The sequence below is a fragment of the Canis lupus genome, chromosome 25 (genome assembly GCF_011100685.1).
Source record: "Canis lupus familiaris isolate Mischka breed German Shepherd chromosome 25, alternate assembly UU_Cfam_GSD_1.0, whole genome shotgun sequence".
NCBI lineage: Eukaryota > Metazoa > Chordata > Mammalia > Carnivora > Canidae > Canis > Canis lupus.
In genome coordinates, this window is record NC_049246.1 from 26,041,917 (window position 1) to 26,060,545 (window position 18,629).

The 18,629-nt window shown below is 34.4% G+C and overlaps 1 protein-coding gene across 1 annotated transcript; it reads left to right on the plus strand.

The window, feature by feature from the left end:
- The first annotated feature begins 991 nt into the window (after nucleotides 1-991).
- On the plus strand, nucleotides 992-17,919 carry CBD131 (beta-defensin 43). The gene is made up of 2 exons (XM_038573062.1): nucleotides 992-1,049; nucleotides 17,640-17,919. The coding sequence occupies exons 1-2, from the start codon at nucleotides 992-994 to the stop codon at nucleotides 17,792-17,794; spliced, it is 213 nt and encodes a 70-aa protein (XP_038428990.1). The 3' UTR covers nucleotides 17,795-17,919.
- The last annotated feature ends 710 nt before the right edge of the window (nucleotides 17,920-18,629 follow it).

Below are 18,629 nucleotides of genomic sequence, written 5' to 3' on the forward strand. Positions count from 1 at the left end.
TGTCATTTTCAAAGCCTCAAGAGCTTGGGAGGACCTTTCAATAATGGAACTATGTGTCCCATTTACTGAAATCCTGAAGTAGAAGCAGTACCTAGAGGAACCCACAGCAGAAAGGCACTGGAGTAAGACCATCTAAGAAAATATAACATCAAATAAGATCATGAACGTGAATGCACTTGGCAGTTTCTAAAATTGGTATTTTTACCATGCCTCTTCAAGCATTGCCCTAAGCCACCCAAACTACTCATGTCCCTATGTTCATTTCATTTGTGTCTGTGAGGTTGATTTGTGCCACTTGGTCAAACATATGCTCCTGTTGCACTATGATTAGATTTTTCTATATTAGTTGCCTTCCTAAGTGCATCAAAGGTCCACTCTTCCTTTTTGTTTCCTCTCACATTACACAAAATTCTGATATGTACACTATTTGTGCCAAGACTTTTGATATAAAACTTAGTAGATTTCATTCAGGTAGTGGGACAGAGAGGCAATCAAACAGAAGCTTTTCTAGGCCTCAGTAGCCTGTGTATGGTGTCAAATGTAATTTCATTGCTTAAGTCTGCTAAGATACAGTCCAAAAAATATGAATAAATAGACATACTGTTATAATAGTGCTTCTTCTCCTGTTATTGGGGAAATAAATTAAATACTTTAACTCTGGAAATGCCTTAACCTTTACAGTTCTGCCAGGAACCATAAGACAATAATTTTTCACAAATTATCTCTTCTTCCTTTGGTATGGCTGCTCCTACTGTGTAAGTGCTGTGCATCCTCCTGTCTTTGCCTACACCCTGTCGGCATTTGACAAATGTACTTTGAATGACTGATAGGCATGTCCATGCATGCTATCTCCTGATATGAAGGCTCATTGGAACACAGAAATGTTCTTGCTATTAAAGGGTTCAATAATCATACAGCAACTCATCTCTTGAGTACTAAATATACAAGGTTCTCTTCATCCAAGCTACTGATTCTCTCCAGTTATTCAACAATGAGGGTCTTGTATTCCATCCTTGGAGCACTGGCCTTGCTGTCTGTAGTTCCTCAAGGTAAGACAGAAATCTTTCATTCCAGAGATATGAAAATATAAATGAAAGAGCATAAAAGGTCTTCCAAGAGTTTGAAAATAAATTAGGCAGGTGCAGATCATACCACCCAATGAAAAATGTGAGAGGAGAGCATTGGCCCTCACAGGAATGGAGGGTTAACACCAATGACAAATTTAATAAGGTGGTCCCTTCAGTGATTTTGTTATTTTAAATTCTAACTTGAGGACTTTTGTTTGATCCAAAATGGTAAGAGGATGTTCACATAACACAGGAAACTTGTGGAATTGAAACAATGGAAAGTGAGTGGTGAATGGAATGGCCAAGGGTGAAGAGGAGGCTGCTCCATCATAATCTGTGGTTCATAGAACTCTGATCACCAATCTAGGTAAGGACCTCAGTGGAAATTACTCTGTGTGTGATGGGAATTAAGATTCCATCTTAACACTTACCCAAATGACCAATTATACAGACATATTTATTGAATAATCAATCTAACCTTCCCAAGTTAATTTTTAAATCCACAAGTACTATATAATAAAATATATTAATCATTGGATTTATAACTGGGATTTATATTATTATCTGTGGACTTATCTATCTTTACTGATGCACCTACTACCTTAGAGCACATTTTAATAGCTTGCAATTCAAGACTGCCCTTATAGTTCTTATTTTTTATGTATTCATAACGATTATAATTCACTCTTTTAAAGTGTACCATTTCAGTGGTTTCCTACATATTCAAAAAGTTGTGCAACCATCATCACTATCTAATTCCAGAACATTTCATCACCCCATAAAGAAACTCCATGTTCATTAGCAGTCATTCCTCATCCTCCCCTCCCCTCAGATCCTGGCAGCTACTAATCTACTTTCTGTCTCTATCAATTTATCTATTCTGGATATTTAATATAATCATACAAGATGTGACCAATAAAGTCTTTTTTCTTTCATTTGGCATGTTTTTCAAAGTTCATCTATGTTGTAGCATGCATCAATGCTTAATTTCTTTCCATTGATGAATGGTATTCAACTGAATGGATACACTACCTTTTATTCATCCATTCATCGGTTAATGGACATTTGGATCCTTTCTGCTTTGGTACTTTGGAGCTATTATGAATGATACTGCTATGAGATTTATATCCAAGTGTTTGTGTGGACATATTTTCAGCTCTCTTGAGTATAAAACTTGGAATACAATTGCTGTATTATACAATAACTATGTTTAACTTTCTAAAGGAATTGTCAATTTCCCACAGCTTCATTTACAATCCTGCCAGCTGTGCATGAAGGTCCAATTTCTCCACGTCTTCACCAACATTTGCTATTGTCTTTTTTGTTATTATCATCCTAGTTGCTGTAGCAATATCTCATTTTAGTTTAATTTGCATTTAATTTGCAACTTAATGATGTTGATCATCTTTTCATGTTTTATTGGCCATTTTCATATCTTCTTTGTAGAGATGTCTATTCAAATCCTTTACTCATTTTTTTTAAGATTTTATTTATTTATTCATGAGAGACACAGAGAGAGAGGTAGAGACATAGGCAGAGGGAGAAGCAGGCTCCCTGCAAGGAGCCCGATGCAGGACTCAATCTGGGACTCCGGGATCACGCCTGGATCTGAAGGCAGACACTCAACCGCTGAGCCACTCAGGTGTCCCCTTTACTCATTTTTAAATTAGGTTGTCTTTTATTATTGTGACTGGACACTAAACCTTTATCAGAATGGGTTTGGAAATATTCTCTTCCATTCTGTGAGGGCTTTTTAAAACATTATACTGTAAATGCTTGCCGTACTAATGAGTATGTTTTCAGGTTCAAGCTACAAACAACTCAGATTCAACCAGCTTGAATAATAAAGAAAATATATTATAACACATAAGTCCAAAAAACAATCCTGAAATTGGCTAACGCGGCAGATCATCCACACCGTCAATGTTGGAAAAGAGTCAAATTTATCTTTGACTAGCTTTTCCTATGGTCTCAAGATAGCTGTCACTGCTCTAGACATCATATCCAGATCCACTACATTATATCAGAGTGAAAGGAGGACATTTCTTCTTATACTGACAAAGGAATACTTCTCAGAAATGAATTGCATACTGACCCCCAAACTAATCACCAGCAAAGAAATAGAGAACACTATCACTGGCTTAAACTAATACAGATTTATGCCTAGGATATCTAGAATGGTAGACAACCAAACCTTAGGATTCTGGCTACAAGAACATATATTAGGATTTTGATGCCTAGGCACATATATCTATACACTATTGTTTAGTTTTCTCATCTTACTTTAAAATTTATATAAATGAAACGATATACTATGTACATTTTGTATCTGGCTTACTTTACTCCATACAACATTCATGAAATTCAACTGTGTTGCTGTGTACAATTGTAGTTTATTAGTTTTTATTCCTAAATAGTTTTCCATTGTTGTAATATGCCACAGTATATTCATTCATTTTATCATTGATGAACATGTAGATTGTTTCTAGGAGTTGGCTGCTATAAATACTATTACTGCTATGAATTTTTGCTAAATGATTCCTGTTGTATATCTGAACACATATTTATCAGGTATATATCTAGAAACTAAAGTTTTGTTATAGAACATGTGTATCATCAACTTTAGGAAAGAATGCCAAATAGTTTCCCAAGCAGTTGAGCAAATTTACATTATCTTCAGCAGTGAAAAACAGCTTTTATTGGTCCACCTCTTCACTAATAGTTTATCTGATCAAGGTGCTAAATTATAGCCACTTCAGCAGATGTATGGTAGTAACTGAATGTACATTACATTCAAATTCCTATATTAGTAATAAGATTGAAAATATTTTAATTTATCACTTTGGCCATTTTAATATCAATTTTCAGAGTACCTTTCAAATATTTTGTCTATTATCCCATTGAATTGTTATTTTCTCAGCAATCTGCAGGATTTCACTATAAACTATGTCTTGCAAATATCTCTGATCTATGGCTTGCCTTTTTACCTCCTTTACACCTCATTTTATAAAAAGAGATTTTTAATATCAAAACAGTCCAATTCATCAGACTTTGTTTTAATTTAGGTTTTTTGTATTTCTTTCTCACCTAAAGGTCATAAAGATATTCTCTGAACATCTTCTTCAAAATGATTTCTTTATCTTCCAAAATTTAATTATTTTGCCTGTCAAATTTAAATTGTAACTCTCCACCTTGTATTGATTTTCATGAAATTGAGGTCAAAATTTATTCTTAAATTTGTTTTTACCTTGTATGTAGCTAATTGACCAATAACTCTTCTTGGAAAAGAATTTTTTTTTTCTCAATGGCTTACAGTGTCCTTTTGTCATAAATCTAGTGTATATCTTAGGGGATCTACTTTGTTCCATTGTTTTACTTGTCTCTTTTAGCAAAAATAATACACTATTCTAATTAATGACAGTTTATGATGTCTACATATATGATAAATATATCTACATTTTCTTTTTTCAAAGAGTGTTTTGAATATTCTTGCCATTTCAAATTTCCATATAAATTTTATAATAATATATTCAAGTACACCTACATACATATTCAATGAGAATTTTTATTAAGATTGCAGTGAATCTTGAGATCCATTTGGAGAGCTGACATCATTACAAAACTAAATCTTCCTACAGCTTTGTAATACTTTGAAATCAGAAAGTGGAGTGCCTCCAGCTTTGTTTGTCTTTCCCAAAGTTGATTTGGCTGTTCAAAGTCTTTTGAGGTTCCATATGAGCAAAAATAATTGACATAAAGACTAAAAAAGAGAAAAGAAAAGGGAAAAAATCAATGAAACCAAAAGCTGGTTATTTGAAAATATAAACAAAATGGATAAGCCCTTATCTAGACTCATCAAGAAAAAAAATGAGAAAGGATCCAAATAATAAATCAGACACTAAAGAGGCAATTTAATAACTGACATCACAGAAATACAAAGGATTATAAGGGAATACTATGAAAAAATACATGCCAAGAAATTGTACAACTTAGAAGAAATTGATATATTCCTTAAATTGCGATCTTTAATAAAGCAGCAGAAAGAGAAATTAAGAAAACAACCTCATTTACAATTGCACCAAAAAGAATAAAATATCTAGGAATAAACTTAACCAAGGAGATGAAAGATCTGTATTCTGAAAACTATAAAACATTGATGAAAGAAATTGAAGACTACACAAACAAATGGAAAGATATTCTGTGCTTATGGATTGGAATTAATATTATTAAAATATCCATACTACCCAAGGTAATCCACAGATTTAATGCAATACATATCAAAATACCAACAGCATTTTTCACAGAACTAGAAAAACTAATCCTAAAATGTGCATGGAACCACAAAACAACCCAAATAGCCAAAGCAATCTTGAGAAAGAAAAATAAAACTAGAGATATTATAGTTCTAGATTTCAATATATATCTCAAAGCTGTAGTAATCAAAACAGTATGGTACTGGCACAAAAATAGATGAATAGAACAAAATAGAGAGCCCAGAAATAAACTTACACTTATATGGTCCATTAATTTGTGACAAAAGATACATGAATACACAACAGGGAAGAGACAGTCTCATCGATAAATGATGCTAAGAAAACTGGACAACTACACACAAAAGAATGAAACTAACACTTTCTGACAGCACACACAAGAATAAACTCAAAGGAGATTAAGGACCTAAATGTGAAACCTGAAATCATAAAAATCCTACAAAGGAGCACAGGCAGTAATTTCTTTCACATCAGCCAGAGCAACATTTTTCTATATATGTTTCCTAAAACCAGGAAAGCAAAAGTAAAAATAAACTATTGAGACTGCATCAAAATGAAAAGCTTTTGCACGGTTAAGGAAACTATCAACAAAATAAAAAGGCAACCTACTAAATAAGAGAAGACATTTGCAAATGATATATTGATAAGGGGTTAATATGCAAAATATATAAAGAACTTATATAACTCAACATCAAAAAGACAAATAATCCACTTAAAAATGGGCAGAGGACCTGAATAGACATTTTTCCAAAGAAGACATACAAATGGCCAACAGACACATGAAAAGATGCTCAATAGCACTAATCATCAGGGAAATGTGAATCAAAGCCACAATGAGATATCAACTTATACCTGTCAAAATTAGGTAAAACAAAAAAGATAAGAAATAACAAGTCTTGGCAAGGATATGGAAAAAAGGAACCTTCATACACTGTTGGCCCTTCCACCACATACATATCCCACCACAGCAGACAACTGTGTGCACCCCACACAGGAGACACCCTTTGAGCATACAACTCCAGCAGTCAGAGGGGATTGCACTCCAGGGCTCCACATGACCTCTCCTACAAAAAACTGCTCCTCAGGACTGGGAAAGGTACTTAATTTACCTAATAAATAGAAACAAACACAGAGTTAGGCAAACTGAGAAGACAAGAAATATATTCCAAATGATAGAACTAAACACCAAAAAGGAGGGGAAAAAGCAGTAATAAAACAAAGATGAGAAATCTATTTGGTAAAGACTTGAAAGTAATGGTAATAATGATACTTGATGAACTCAGGAGAAGAATGGGTAAATACAGTGAGATTGTCAACAAAGAGATTAAAAATAAAAGAAAGTTTCAAGTAGAAGTTACAGAGATAAAGAATACAATAAGTGAACTAAAAAATAGACTAGGGGATTCAATAACAGTCTGGGTGAAGCTGAAAATCCAATCGTTAGCTAGAAGACAAGCAATAGAATTCATCCAGACAGAGCAATTAATGAATTTATTTCATTAATAAATTAATGAAAATAACTTGAGACCTTTGGAACATCAAGTGTAATAACATTTGCATTATAAGGGACGAGATAGAGAAGAAAGGACAAGAAAACTTATATGAAGAAATAATGGCTAAAAAGTTCCCTAATCCTAGGAAAGAAACATACATACAGATTTCAAGAAATTTCTAAATAAAATGAACCCGAAGAGAACCACACTAAGACACGTTATAATTAAAATGGTAAAAGTTGAAGTTAGAAAAAAAAGAATATTAAAAGCAGCAACAACTTATTATATACAAAGGAAACCTCATAAGGCTATAAGCAAACTTTTCAGCAGAAACTTTGTACGCCAGAAGAAAGTGGCACAACCATTCACAGTGCTGGAGGAAAAAAGTTCCAACCAAGGGTTCCCTACATTGCAAGTTTATAGCTGAAAGAGAGATAACTGAAAGAGAGATAAAGAATTCCACAGACAAGCAAAAACTAAAGGGGTCCATCACCACTAAATCAGACTTAAAAGAAGTGTTAAAGATTCTTCTGTAAGTGGAAAGAAAAAAGTCATAATGAAAAGAAAATTATGAATGGAAAAAACTTCACTGGTAAAAGTAAATATATAGTAAAAGCATAAATCAATCACTTATAAACTAGTATGAATATTAAAAGACAAAAGTAGTAATCAATAACATCTACAATAATTACTTAAGTGACACACAAAATGAAAAGGTGTAAAATGTGACATCATATACACAAAACATGGAGGAGGTAGTAAAAATGTAGTTCTTTCAGAGTATACTTGAACTTACGCAAACACCAACTTTAAATAGAATGATGTGTACACATAGGATGTTATATGCGAACCTCATGGTAACCACAAACCAAAAACCTATAATAGATAAGAAAAAATAAAGCAAAAGGAAATCAAACATAACACTAAAATGTCATCAAGTGACAAATGAAAAAGAGCAACAAAAGAAGAAAGGAAAAGAGAACTACGAAACATCACAAAATAATTAATAAAATGACAGTAAGTGCATACCTATAATGATCACTTTAAATGTAAATGGACTAAATGCTCCAATCAAAAGACATAAGATGTCTAAATGGATTTTTAAGAAATTCATCTATATGCTGCCTAGAAGACTCCCTTCAGACTGAAAGAGACATACAGACTAAAAGGAAGGGCTGAAAAACTTTCTACAGCAGTCTTCCCTGATCCAGCAAGTCAACAGAATTTTCATTCCAACATTCAAGTATATTTAAAACTGATTATTGGAAGATTTATTTTCCTTCCTACATATGTTTGTCAGAATATTCCATTAGTAGAAAGAAGTTAAAAACTTTATTATTCTTCAAAGTAAATCATCATGTTTAAGTTGCATGCTTAAGATTTACTCCTCCTACTCCTTTCTACCTATTTTTACCACCTTTCCAGGACAGTAAGAACTTTTTTTCATTGTATGCTCCAGTGTCCATAAATATAGCAAGCATATTACCTCTGTGCTCTAATTATTTATGAAATGGGTGAATCAAACATAGCATACTTCATCATCAAATACTTGCTAAAAGCCTAAGTGTTTAATTCTTTTATGTATAGTAGACAGAAATAATACCTTAAAATGTATTCTATAAATTCATTGCAGCAACTTATATAAATTTTAGATATCAGTCCACTGAAAAAGTGCATATGTAAATTACATTACTTGAGTTTCTGAAGAGTTCTTTTAAGACAACATTAGGCTCTTAACTATAATTCCAAATTCAATATAAACAATTTAAAATTGCTATAGAGACTTTCATCTGGTTTCTGGTTTATCGTCTTAGAACCACACCTCCATCATTTTCATAGCAAGAGAAAAGCTGAACAAAACCAGCAACTCTTCTTATATCCCTCAGAGAACTGAAGTCACAGGGCAAACAGCAGTTCCCAAAATTAGACAGATAAACAGGTGGATACAAAGAGTGTCAAAATTTACCAGAGCAGAACCCCTGATGCAACATCCATGAGAATCAATACCAGAGTAATTAACAAATTATAGAAAGTTCAATATAAATTTGAGAGTTAAAACTCCAGGGATTTAAAAAAAAAAAAAAAAAAAAAAAACAGGCTTAGTGGTGCTCTCACACTACTGTGAGTTTTACCTTCCAGAGCACTAACAGGTTTCCACAATGATTACTGGAAAGAAAATCCTTTTGTATTTCCAGGGGAAGGAGGCAAAATTAGTCACTTTGAAATATACCTGGAGCAATTTGTTCTTAACAAAGCCTGCCCTCAAAAGGAACTATTTTACTAGAACTTAACCAACTGGGGGTTTACCAGGGTCTCAGTGACCAGGTGAAAGTGAAACACCCAACTCTAACCTGATCTAGCCTTCCATGCAGGGGAAAGAAAGTACCCAACTCCAGTCTCCTCCAGACTTTTTATCTCACCTAAGTGGGGGTGAGGAGGTGAGCGGGACTGAGAAAAAAATTGTGAAGGCCATAGCCCTTTAAAGGGGCACAGGTTCACTAAAAGACTGATAACTAATCATTGGACTCTAAAATGATTTCTTTGCCCCCACTCCAAAATACTACAATAGGGGGAATACAACTGAAAGAACCACATGTCTCAGACTTAATTCAAGAAGTCATTTCAGGGAAATCCAAAGGCAACTGGAAATACAAAAGCAAAGAAATCCAAAGAACTTTTAACTTCTAATAGCAATTGCTGAAGCAATAAGTCAACACAGCTTAACCCCTAGCAAGAGAAACATAAAACCTCACAGTAAAGGGACACCTGAGAGGTTGAGCATCTGACTTTGGCTCAGGGTGTGATCCTGGGGTCCTGGGATCAAGTCTTGCATCGGGCTTCTCATGGGGGAGCCTGCTTCTCCCTCTGCCTGTGTCTCTGCCTCTCTCTGTGTCTTTCATGAATAAATAAATAAAATATTTAAGAAAAAAAACTCACACTAAAGATTTCTTTATCTCAGCTCCTTTAACACACTACATCATCCTAGCTTTAAAAATATATATATTAGACACAGTAAAAAACCAAAACCACAATTTGGAGAGATGAGACAAGCATCAAAACCAGACACAGATGTGGCACAGATGTTGGATTATCAAACTGGGGATTTATTTTTTTAATAATAAATTTATTTTTTATTGGTGTTCAATTTGCCAACATAGAGAATAACACCCAGTGCTCATCCCATCAAGTGCCCACCTCAGTGCCCGCCACCTAGTCACCCCCACCCCCCGCCCTCCTCCCCCTCCACCACCCCTAGTTTGTTTCCCAGAGTTAGGAGTCTTCCATGTTCTGTCTCACTTTCTGATATTTCCCACTTATTTAAAACAACTATCACTAAGGTCCCTAATGGAAGGATGGACAAATAAGCAAGAGCCAATGGATAATATAAGTAGAGAAATGGAGACTATAAGAAGGATTCAAAGAAAATGCTGGAAATCAAAGCACTATAGCAGACATGAAGAATGCCTTTGATAAGTATATTAGTTTGCTAGGGCTGCGTAACAAAATATCACAGATTGGTGGCTAAAAAAAATTATTTATTTATTTATTTATTTATTTATCTATCTATCTATTTATTTATTTATTTATTTATTTTCTTGAAATTCTGAAAACTAAATGTCCAAGATTAGCATAATGGTCTCATTTTACTTTAATCTATTTTAAAACTTATCTCCAAATATGGCTACATTCAGTTCTAGGTGTTGGAATATGAAAACAGATTTTGGGAGAACACAGTTCAGGTGATAGCAATGGGCTCATCAATAGGCTGGACACACTTGCAAGAGTGGTGAGCTTAATAAATGTCAGTAGAATTTTCCAAAATGGAAAAGCAAAAACAGAATGAAAATGAACAGAATATCCAATAACTGTGGAATATTGCAAAAGGTATAAAATATGTCTAATGGGAATACCAGGAAGAAAAGAGAGAGACAAAAGTAAAAAAGATATCAATGAAGCAATAAAGACTGGGAATTTCCCAAGATTTACAGTAGACACAATACAGATCCAGTAAACTCAGAGAATCCCAAGGATAAATACAAAAACAAAACAAAACCAAAAAAAAAACACAAAAACCAATATCTAAACCTAGCAATATCATATTCAATCTGAAGAAAAAGAAAAGACAAAATATTGAAAAAAGCAATAGAAAATAATCTGACCTATAGATAAATAAGAATAAGAATTACAACAGGCTTCTCCTCAGATATCATGCAAGCAAAAAGAAAGTGAAGTGAAACATTTGTAGTGTTGAAAGAAAAAATACTCTATCAACCTAGAATTTCTCTTTCCAGATAAATAACCCCTTAAAACTGAAGGAGAAATAATTTCCTTTTTTCTTACAAAGACTTCAATTTTATTTAATTACAAATGTTTTTTTGTTTTGTATTTCTTTACACAAAACCCAATCACATCTCTGAGAACAACTTACTAAGAAACTAGCAGAAAACTGGGTCTTGTTTTTGTTTTATCGTCTTTAAGTATAATTTTGTTTTATTTTTTCCAGGTTTATTGTTATATAATTGACATATAGCAATGTGTAAGTTTAAGGTATACTATATGTTGATTTGATACACTTATGCATTACAAATTCTTACCATCATAATGTTTATTAATATCTACATCACAGCTATGATTACCTTTTGTGTATGTGTGTGGTGAGAACATTTAAGATTTACTCTGGGGGGCACCTGGGTGGCTCAGTGATGGAGTGTCTGCCTTTGGCTCAGGTTGAGATCCTGGGGTCCTGAGATCAAATCCTGCATTGGGCTCCCTGCAGGGATCCTGCTTTTCCCTCTGCCTATGTCTCTGCATCTCTTTCTGTGTCTCTCATGAATAAATAAATAAAATCTTTCTTAAAAAATTACCCCGTTAGCACCTTTCAAGTATATAATCCAGTATTATGAACTAGAATTACCATGTTGTACATTAGATCATTAGAACTTGTTCATCTTATAACTGGAAGTTTGTACACTTTGACCTACATTTCCCCATTTCCCTTACACCCTCAGCCTCTAATAATCACCACTTTACACTGCTTCTATAAGATCAGCTTTCTTTAGGGATGCCTGGGTGGCTCAGTGGTTGAGCATCTGCCTTCGGGTCAGAGCATGATCCCACTGGGATCAGGACCCGCCTCAAGCTCCCCATGGGGAGCCTGCTTCTTCCTCTGCCTGTGTCTCTGCCTCTGTGTGTGTGTGTGTCTCGAATGAATGAATGAATGAATGAATGAATGAATGAATTTTTTAAATCCTTTTTAAAAATATCAGCTTTCTTGAGATTCCACATATAAATGATAATATATTATTTGCCTTTCTCTGTCTCATTTATGAAGTTAAAATTTTCTAAGACAAACATGAAGGACTATGTCACCAGTAGAAATGCCTTACAAAAAATGTTGAAAGAAATTCTTCAGGGGTGCCTAGGTGGCTGAGTGGGTTGAGTGCCTGACTTATGATCACAGCTCACGTCTCAATCTCACAGTGGAGTCCCCATTGGACTCCACGCTGGGTGTGGAACCTACTTAAAAAACAAAACAACAACAACAACAAAAAAGAAATTCTTCACTTATATTCAATGGTAAAAAACTTCACTTACGTTCAAGTTTTTTCTGTAAGATAAGGAACAAGGCAAGAATGCTTACCCTTGCCATTTCTATTTGACATAGTACTAGAAGTCCTAACCAGGGCAATTAGGCAAGTAAAAGAAATAAAAATTATTCAAAAATTTTTAAAAATTTTATCTTCATGCACAAATGACATGACTTTGTATGTAGAAAACCCTAAGACACAACCAAAAACTGTTAGAAGTAATAAAATAATTCAATAAGCTACAGAACACAAAATCAACATACAAAAACCAGTTGTATTTCTACACACTAACAACAAAGTATTCATAAAAGAAATTTTGAAACCAATCCCATTTAAAATAACATCAAAGGATTAAATACTTAGGAATAAAATAAATAAATAAATAAATAAATAAATAAATAAATAAATAAAAATAAATACTTAGGAATATAAATTAACCAAGGAATGAAAGATTTGTACACTAAAAACTATTTGTACACTAAAAACTATTGATAAAAGAAATTTAAAGAAGACACAAATAAATGGAAGGATAACCCATGTTCATGGGTGTAAAAAATATTGTTAAATTATGCATACCACCCAAAACAATCTACAAATTCAATAAAATCTTTATGAAAATTGCAACGTAATTTTTTTAGAAATAGAAAAAACAAAAAAGTAGAAAAAACAACACTAAAACATTGTTCAAGGAAATATTTATAACAAAGATTAAAATTTTAAGAATATAAAAATGTAAGAAGGAAAGAAAGAAGAAAAAATTCCTAAAATTCATATGGAACCACAAAAGTCTCTGAATAGCTGAAACAGTTTTGAGAAAGAACAAAGATGGACATATCACTTTTCCTGATTTCGAAATATATTACAAAGAATCCATTCTTGATAAAAAAAAAAAAAAAACCTCAACAAGTAGGGATTGAAGGAATATACTTTAACATCGTAAAGTCCATATATGAAAAACCAACAGCTAATATCATTCTCAATAAGTAAAAACTGAGAGCTTTTCCTCTGTGGTCAGGTACAAAACAAGGGATGTTCACTCTTAACCATTGTTATTTAACATAGTACTAGAAGTCTCAGTCTCAGCAATCAGACCACAAAAAGAAATAAAAGACAAGCAAATTGGCAAGGAAGAAGTCAAACTTCCACAATTCACAGATGACATAATACTCTGTAGAAAAACTGACTAGGGGTGTCTGGGTGGGTCAGCAAGTTAAGCGGCCAATTCTTTTTTTTGCTCAGGTCACGATCTCGAGGTCTTGAGATCAAGCCCAGCATGGGGCTCCACACTCAGTGCAGTATCCTTGAGATTCTCTCTCTGTGTCTCCCTCTGTCCCTCCCCTGGCATTCTCTCAATAGATAGATGATAGAAGATAGATAGATGATAGATAGATAGATAGATAGATAGATAGATAGATAGATAGATAGATGATAGAAAATAGATGATAGATAGATAATAGATAGATAGATAGATAGATAGATAGATAGATAGATTTATAGATAGATAATAGGTAGATAAGATATTTTTTAAAAAGAGAAGAAAACCAAAATATGGCTAGAACTGATATATGAATTCCACAAAGTCTCAGGATATAAAATCAACATACAGGAATCTGTTGCATGTCTATGCACCAATAATGAAGTAACAGAAAGAGAAATCAAGGAATTGATCCCATTTACAATTGCACCAAAAACCATAAGATACTTAGTAATAAACCTAACCAAAGTGGTAAAATATCATACTCTGAAAACTATAGAACATGAATGAGAGAAATTGATGATGACACAAAGAAATGAAGAAACATTTCATGCTCATGGAGTAGAAAATCAAATATTCTTCAAATGTCTATGCTTCCCAAAGCAGTCTATACATTTTAATGTAATCACTATCAAAATACCACCAGCAATTTTCACAGAGGTGGAACAAACAATCCCAAAGTTGTATGGAACCACAAAAGACTTTGAATAGTCAAAGCAATCTCAGAAAAGAAAAGAAAAGCTGGAGGCATCACAATTCCAGACTTCAAGTTATATCACAAAACCATAGTCGTCAAGACATTATGGCACTGGAACATAGATTAATGGAACAGAATAGAAAATCCAGAAATAGACCCACAATTCTATGGTCAATTAACCTTGACAAAGTAGGAAATAATATCCTAAGGATAAAGGTCTCTTCAACAAATGGTGTTGGGAAAATTGGACAGCCACAGAAGAATGAAACTGGGTCACTTTTTTATACCATACAATATAGTAAATTCAAAATGCATGAAAGACCTAAATGTGAGACAGGAAACCATCAAAATCCTAAGGAGAGGGCAGCCCGGGTGGCTCAGGGGTTTAGCGCTGCCTTCAGCCCAGGGCGTGATCCTGGAGACCCGGGATGGAGTCCCACGTCGGGCTCCCTGCGTGGAGCCTTCTTCTCCCTCTGCCTGTGTCTCTGCCTCTTTCTCTGAAAGAGAAAAGAGAAAAAAATCCTAAGGAGAACATGGGTGGAAACCCATGTTTTGACCTCTGCTGTAGCATTGTCTTACTAGGTATGTATCCAGAGGCAAGGGAAACAAAAGCAAAAATGAACTCTTGGAAAAAAAAAAAATGAACTCTTAGGACTTTGTCAAAATAAAAAGCCTTTGCACAGCGAAGGAAACAATCAACAAAACTAAGACCACCTACGAAATGGGAGAAGATATTTGCAAATAACGTATCTGATAAAAGGTTAGTATCCAAAATCTATAAAGAACTTATCAAATTCAACACCCAAAAAATAAATAATCTGGTTAAGAAATGGGCAAAAGATATGAACAGGCAGACATACAGTTACTGCATGATCTCACTTACATATGAAATCTGAAAAAATCAACCTCATAGTAACAGAGAGTAGAATGGCTATTACCTGGGTCTGGTGCAGAAAATAGGGAGTCCTTGGTCAAATGGTACAAAGTTTCAGTTACACAAAATAAACAAGTTCTGAAGTTCCACTATACACATAGTACCTCTAAGCTAACAACACTGTATTGTTTATTTACAATTGGCTAAGAAGATAGATATTACACTAACTATTCTTACCATAGCAATAACAATAGCAATAATAATAATGATAATAATAGAGGTGGGAGGAAATTTTGGTAGGCGATAGTTAGATCTATGACCTTAATGGTGACGATGGTTTTACAGGTATATACTTGCCCCAAAATGTATCAAGTTAGATATATTAAATAAGTGCAGATTTTACATGCAGATTTTACATGCAGTCATATCATAATAAAGTGGTTAAAAAATAAATTAAAGAAAGTTTCTCTTTATTAAAGTACTGTAACAATGAAAGACATTATATAATTAGACAGTACACAACCCCCAAGGTGTCAATGACTCTAGCCACTGAACATCAATAGTCACTATCATCTCCAAGAGAGAGACAACCAGGTATTATGGGCCCTCCTGACAATGCCCACACACACAGCACCAACTATGGTACAGCTGATGCCAGGAATCAAACAGGAGTCTCATCCAGTCTCTTAGTCCAGTTGCCGGTATGCTGAAATATGGTGGACACAAGAACAGGTTCAATTCTCCAAGAGTATGCAGTCAGAAAAATATCAACTATGAGAAACACTACAGCATAAATATCTCAGGTTCTTCAATAGAAAAATTGTAAAGAAAGGATTTGGGGGATGCCTGTGTGGCTCAGCGGTTAAGCACCTGCCTTCAGCCCAGGGCATGATCCCGGGGTCCTGGAATCGAGTCCCCCATCGGGCTCCCTTTGGGAGCCTGCTTCTCCCTCTGCCTGTGTCTCTGCCTCTTTCTCTCTGTCTCTCATGAATAAATAAAATAAAATCTTTTTAAAAAGAAAGGAAAAAAAGAGAGAGAAAGAAAGAGAGAAAGAAAGAAAGAAAAAGAAAGAAAGAAAGAAAGAAAGAAAGAAAGAAAGAAAGAAAGAAAGAAAGAAAGAAAGAAAGAAAGAAGAAAGAAAGGAAGGAAGGATGGATTTGGGAAGGACCTGCAAAATAAAGGGAATAGCGAAAATTATAATGAGAAGAAAACTGAACTATAGTGGTGTGTAGGGCTGAAACCCAGATAATAAAACTATTTTTTAAAGTAAGAAATGATCACTATAGAGCTTAGACGCAGGGTGCCTGGGTGGCTCAGCCAGTTAAGCCTCCAACTCTTGGTTTCAGCTCAGCTCTGATCTCAGGGTGGTGAGATTGAGCCCTGGGTGGGGCAGGGAGTCTGCTTGAGTTTCTCTCTCCCTCTCCCTCTGACATTCCCCTCCTCCCTCGCTGAAATAAATAAATAAACCTTAAAAAATATTTCTTTGGGGGCAAAGGACAGAAGGCAATGCATATGTCACACACACACACACACACACACACACACACACAGAAAGAGAAGGGGAGAGAAGAAACCAAAGTGAGACAGTATGACTTATGGGAGTTTGTGCAATCTTAGGAATTTCCTCAGTGAAGGAGACATGGCTTTGAGCCTAAATGTACGGGACAGCTAGAACCAAGATTCAGCTTTCTCTATCCTCTTCTTATTCTCAGCTGATGATTTCCTTTTATTTCATCAAGAAAGTAAAAGCACCAAGAGATAACTTCCTCATTTTCCCATCACCATATGCCTTCACCCAATTTTATCTTACTCTGTCTTCTCTCCATTTTCTGGTTTAAGGTTAACCCTTCTACTTATCACTAGATTTTTATCCCCACTCACTTTTTTAAAATTTTATTTATTCATGAGAGACACAGAGAGAGTGGCAGAGACACAGGGATAAAGAGAAGCAGGCTCCATGTGGAAGGCTGATGCTTGACTCGATCCTGGGACCTCAGGATCACACCCTGAGCCAAAGGCAGACACTCAACCATTGAACCACCCAGGTGCCCCCTATCCCCACTCACTTTTTTAAAATGTCACTCCTGAACTCAAAGATTGTTTCTTGCATCACAATTCCCCACCCCTAAACAAATTATCCATTTTACACAGAAATATGCCATAACAGTTATCATCGAAAACTCTCCTCTTCAGCTTACTTTCTCATTTATATACCCTATGGAAGAGAGCTTCATTTATCTCTTTTTCATATCTCTGCTCTTCTCTCCTGAATTCTTTTGTTATTTTTTTTTCTGAGCAAGTTCTTGATTGATGTTGTTTTCATTTATTATAAAACACTTCAGATGTTAAAAGATACAAATTAAAAATATTTTTTAATTTTTTTTCTTTTCAAAGCCAGGACCTTTTTTTTAAAAGACACATGCTCTTTAGAATACTTGAACTGCAGAATGAAGTGCAATCCCGACGAACATGCAATTAAATACTGTGCTGACTGGACCATCTGCTGCAAAGCAAAGAATACGAAATTTAAGAGGAAAAAGAAGTGGTGAAAAGTCCAACTTCATCTTCTTCGGCTTCCAGGAAAAGAAACTGAAAGTATTTAAAACTCTATTTTCTATCTAAGGATAGTTAATATGATGGATAAATGAAATTCACAATGAATATATGTTTAAATGGTAAGGTTAAAGTAAATATGAATTTTATAAAGGCTTATGCTCTTTTTTCATGTGTGCACTTTTATATTAACTTCCTTCATTTATATCCACCACCATGTTGTTGTTTCATCTATAATACGGTAGCCCAACCCCATAATGTACCGTCTGACCTGGGGCAAGTTCTGTAATCTCTCTTTACGTCAATTTCCTTATCTACAAAGTGAGATAATAATAGTTCCTACATCATGGTGTTAGGAGAATTATATTAGTACATGCAAAGTTCTTAAGCAGTGCCTGACCCCGGTGTAAGCTCTTTGTTAACTGTAATTTCATGAGACCAGATAATGTGATCTCTTCTATAGCTTTTTGGAATCTATTGAATCATTCCTTGTGATCTGAGATAAAATTGATATGTTAAAATTTCACATGGTTTTGAAAATAAGGTATATTTTCTATGTGTGAGATACAGTCTTATACAAACATATTTATTCAACGCTATTATATTTCAGTGATCTAGGACTAGAACAGTGGTAGTGAGGATTAAGAAGAAAGAAGAGATTCAGGAATGGATTTCAGAAGTAGAATTAACAGAATTTAGTGGCAATGGGATATAATGAGAAGAAGGTATGAAAGGTGATACTGTGATTTCAAAGCTAGCAAAGTTATGGTGAGCAATGCAGTTCACTAAACTGGAGAGGCCAGAAGAGAAAGTAGGTTAGAAGGAAAGAGG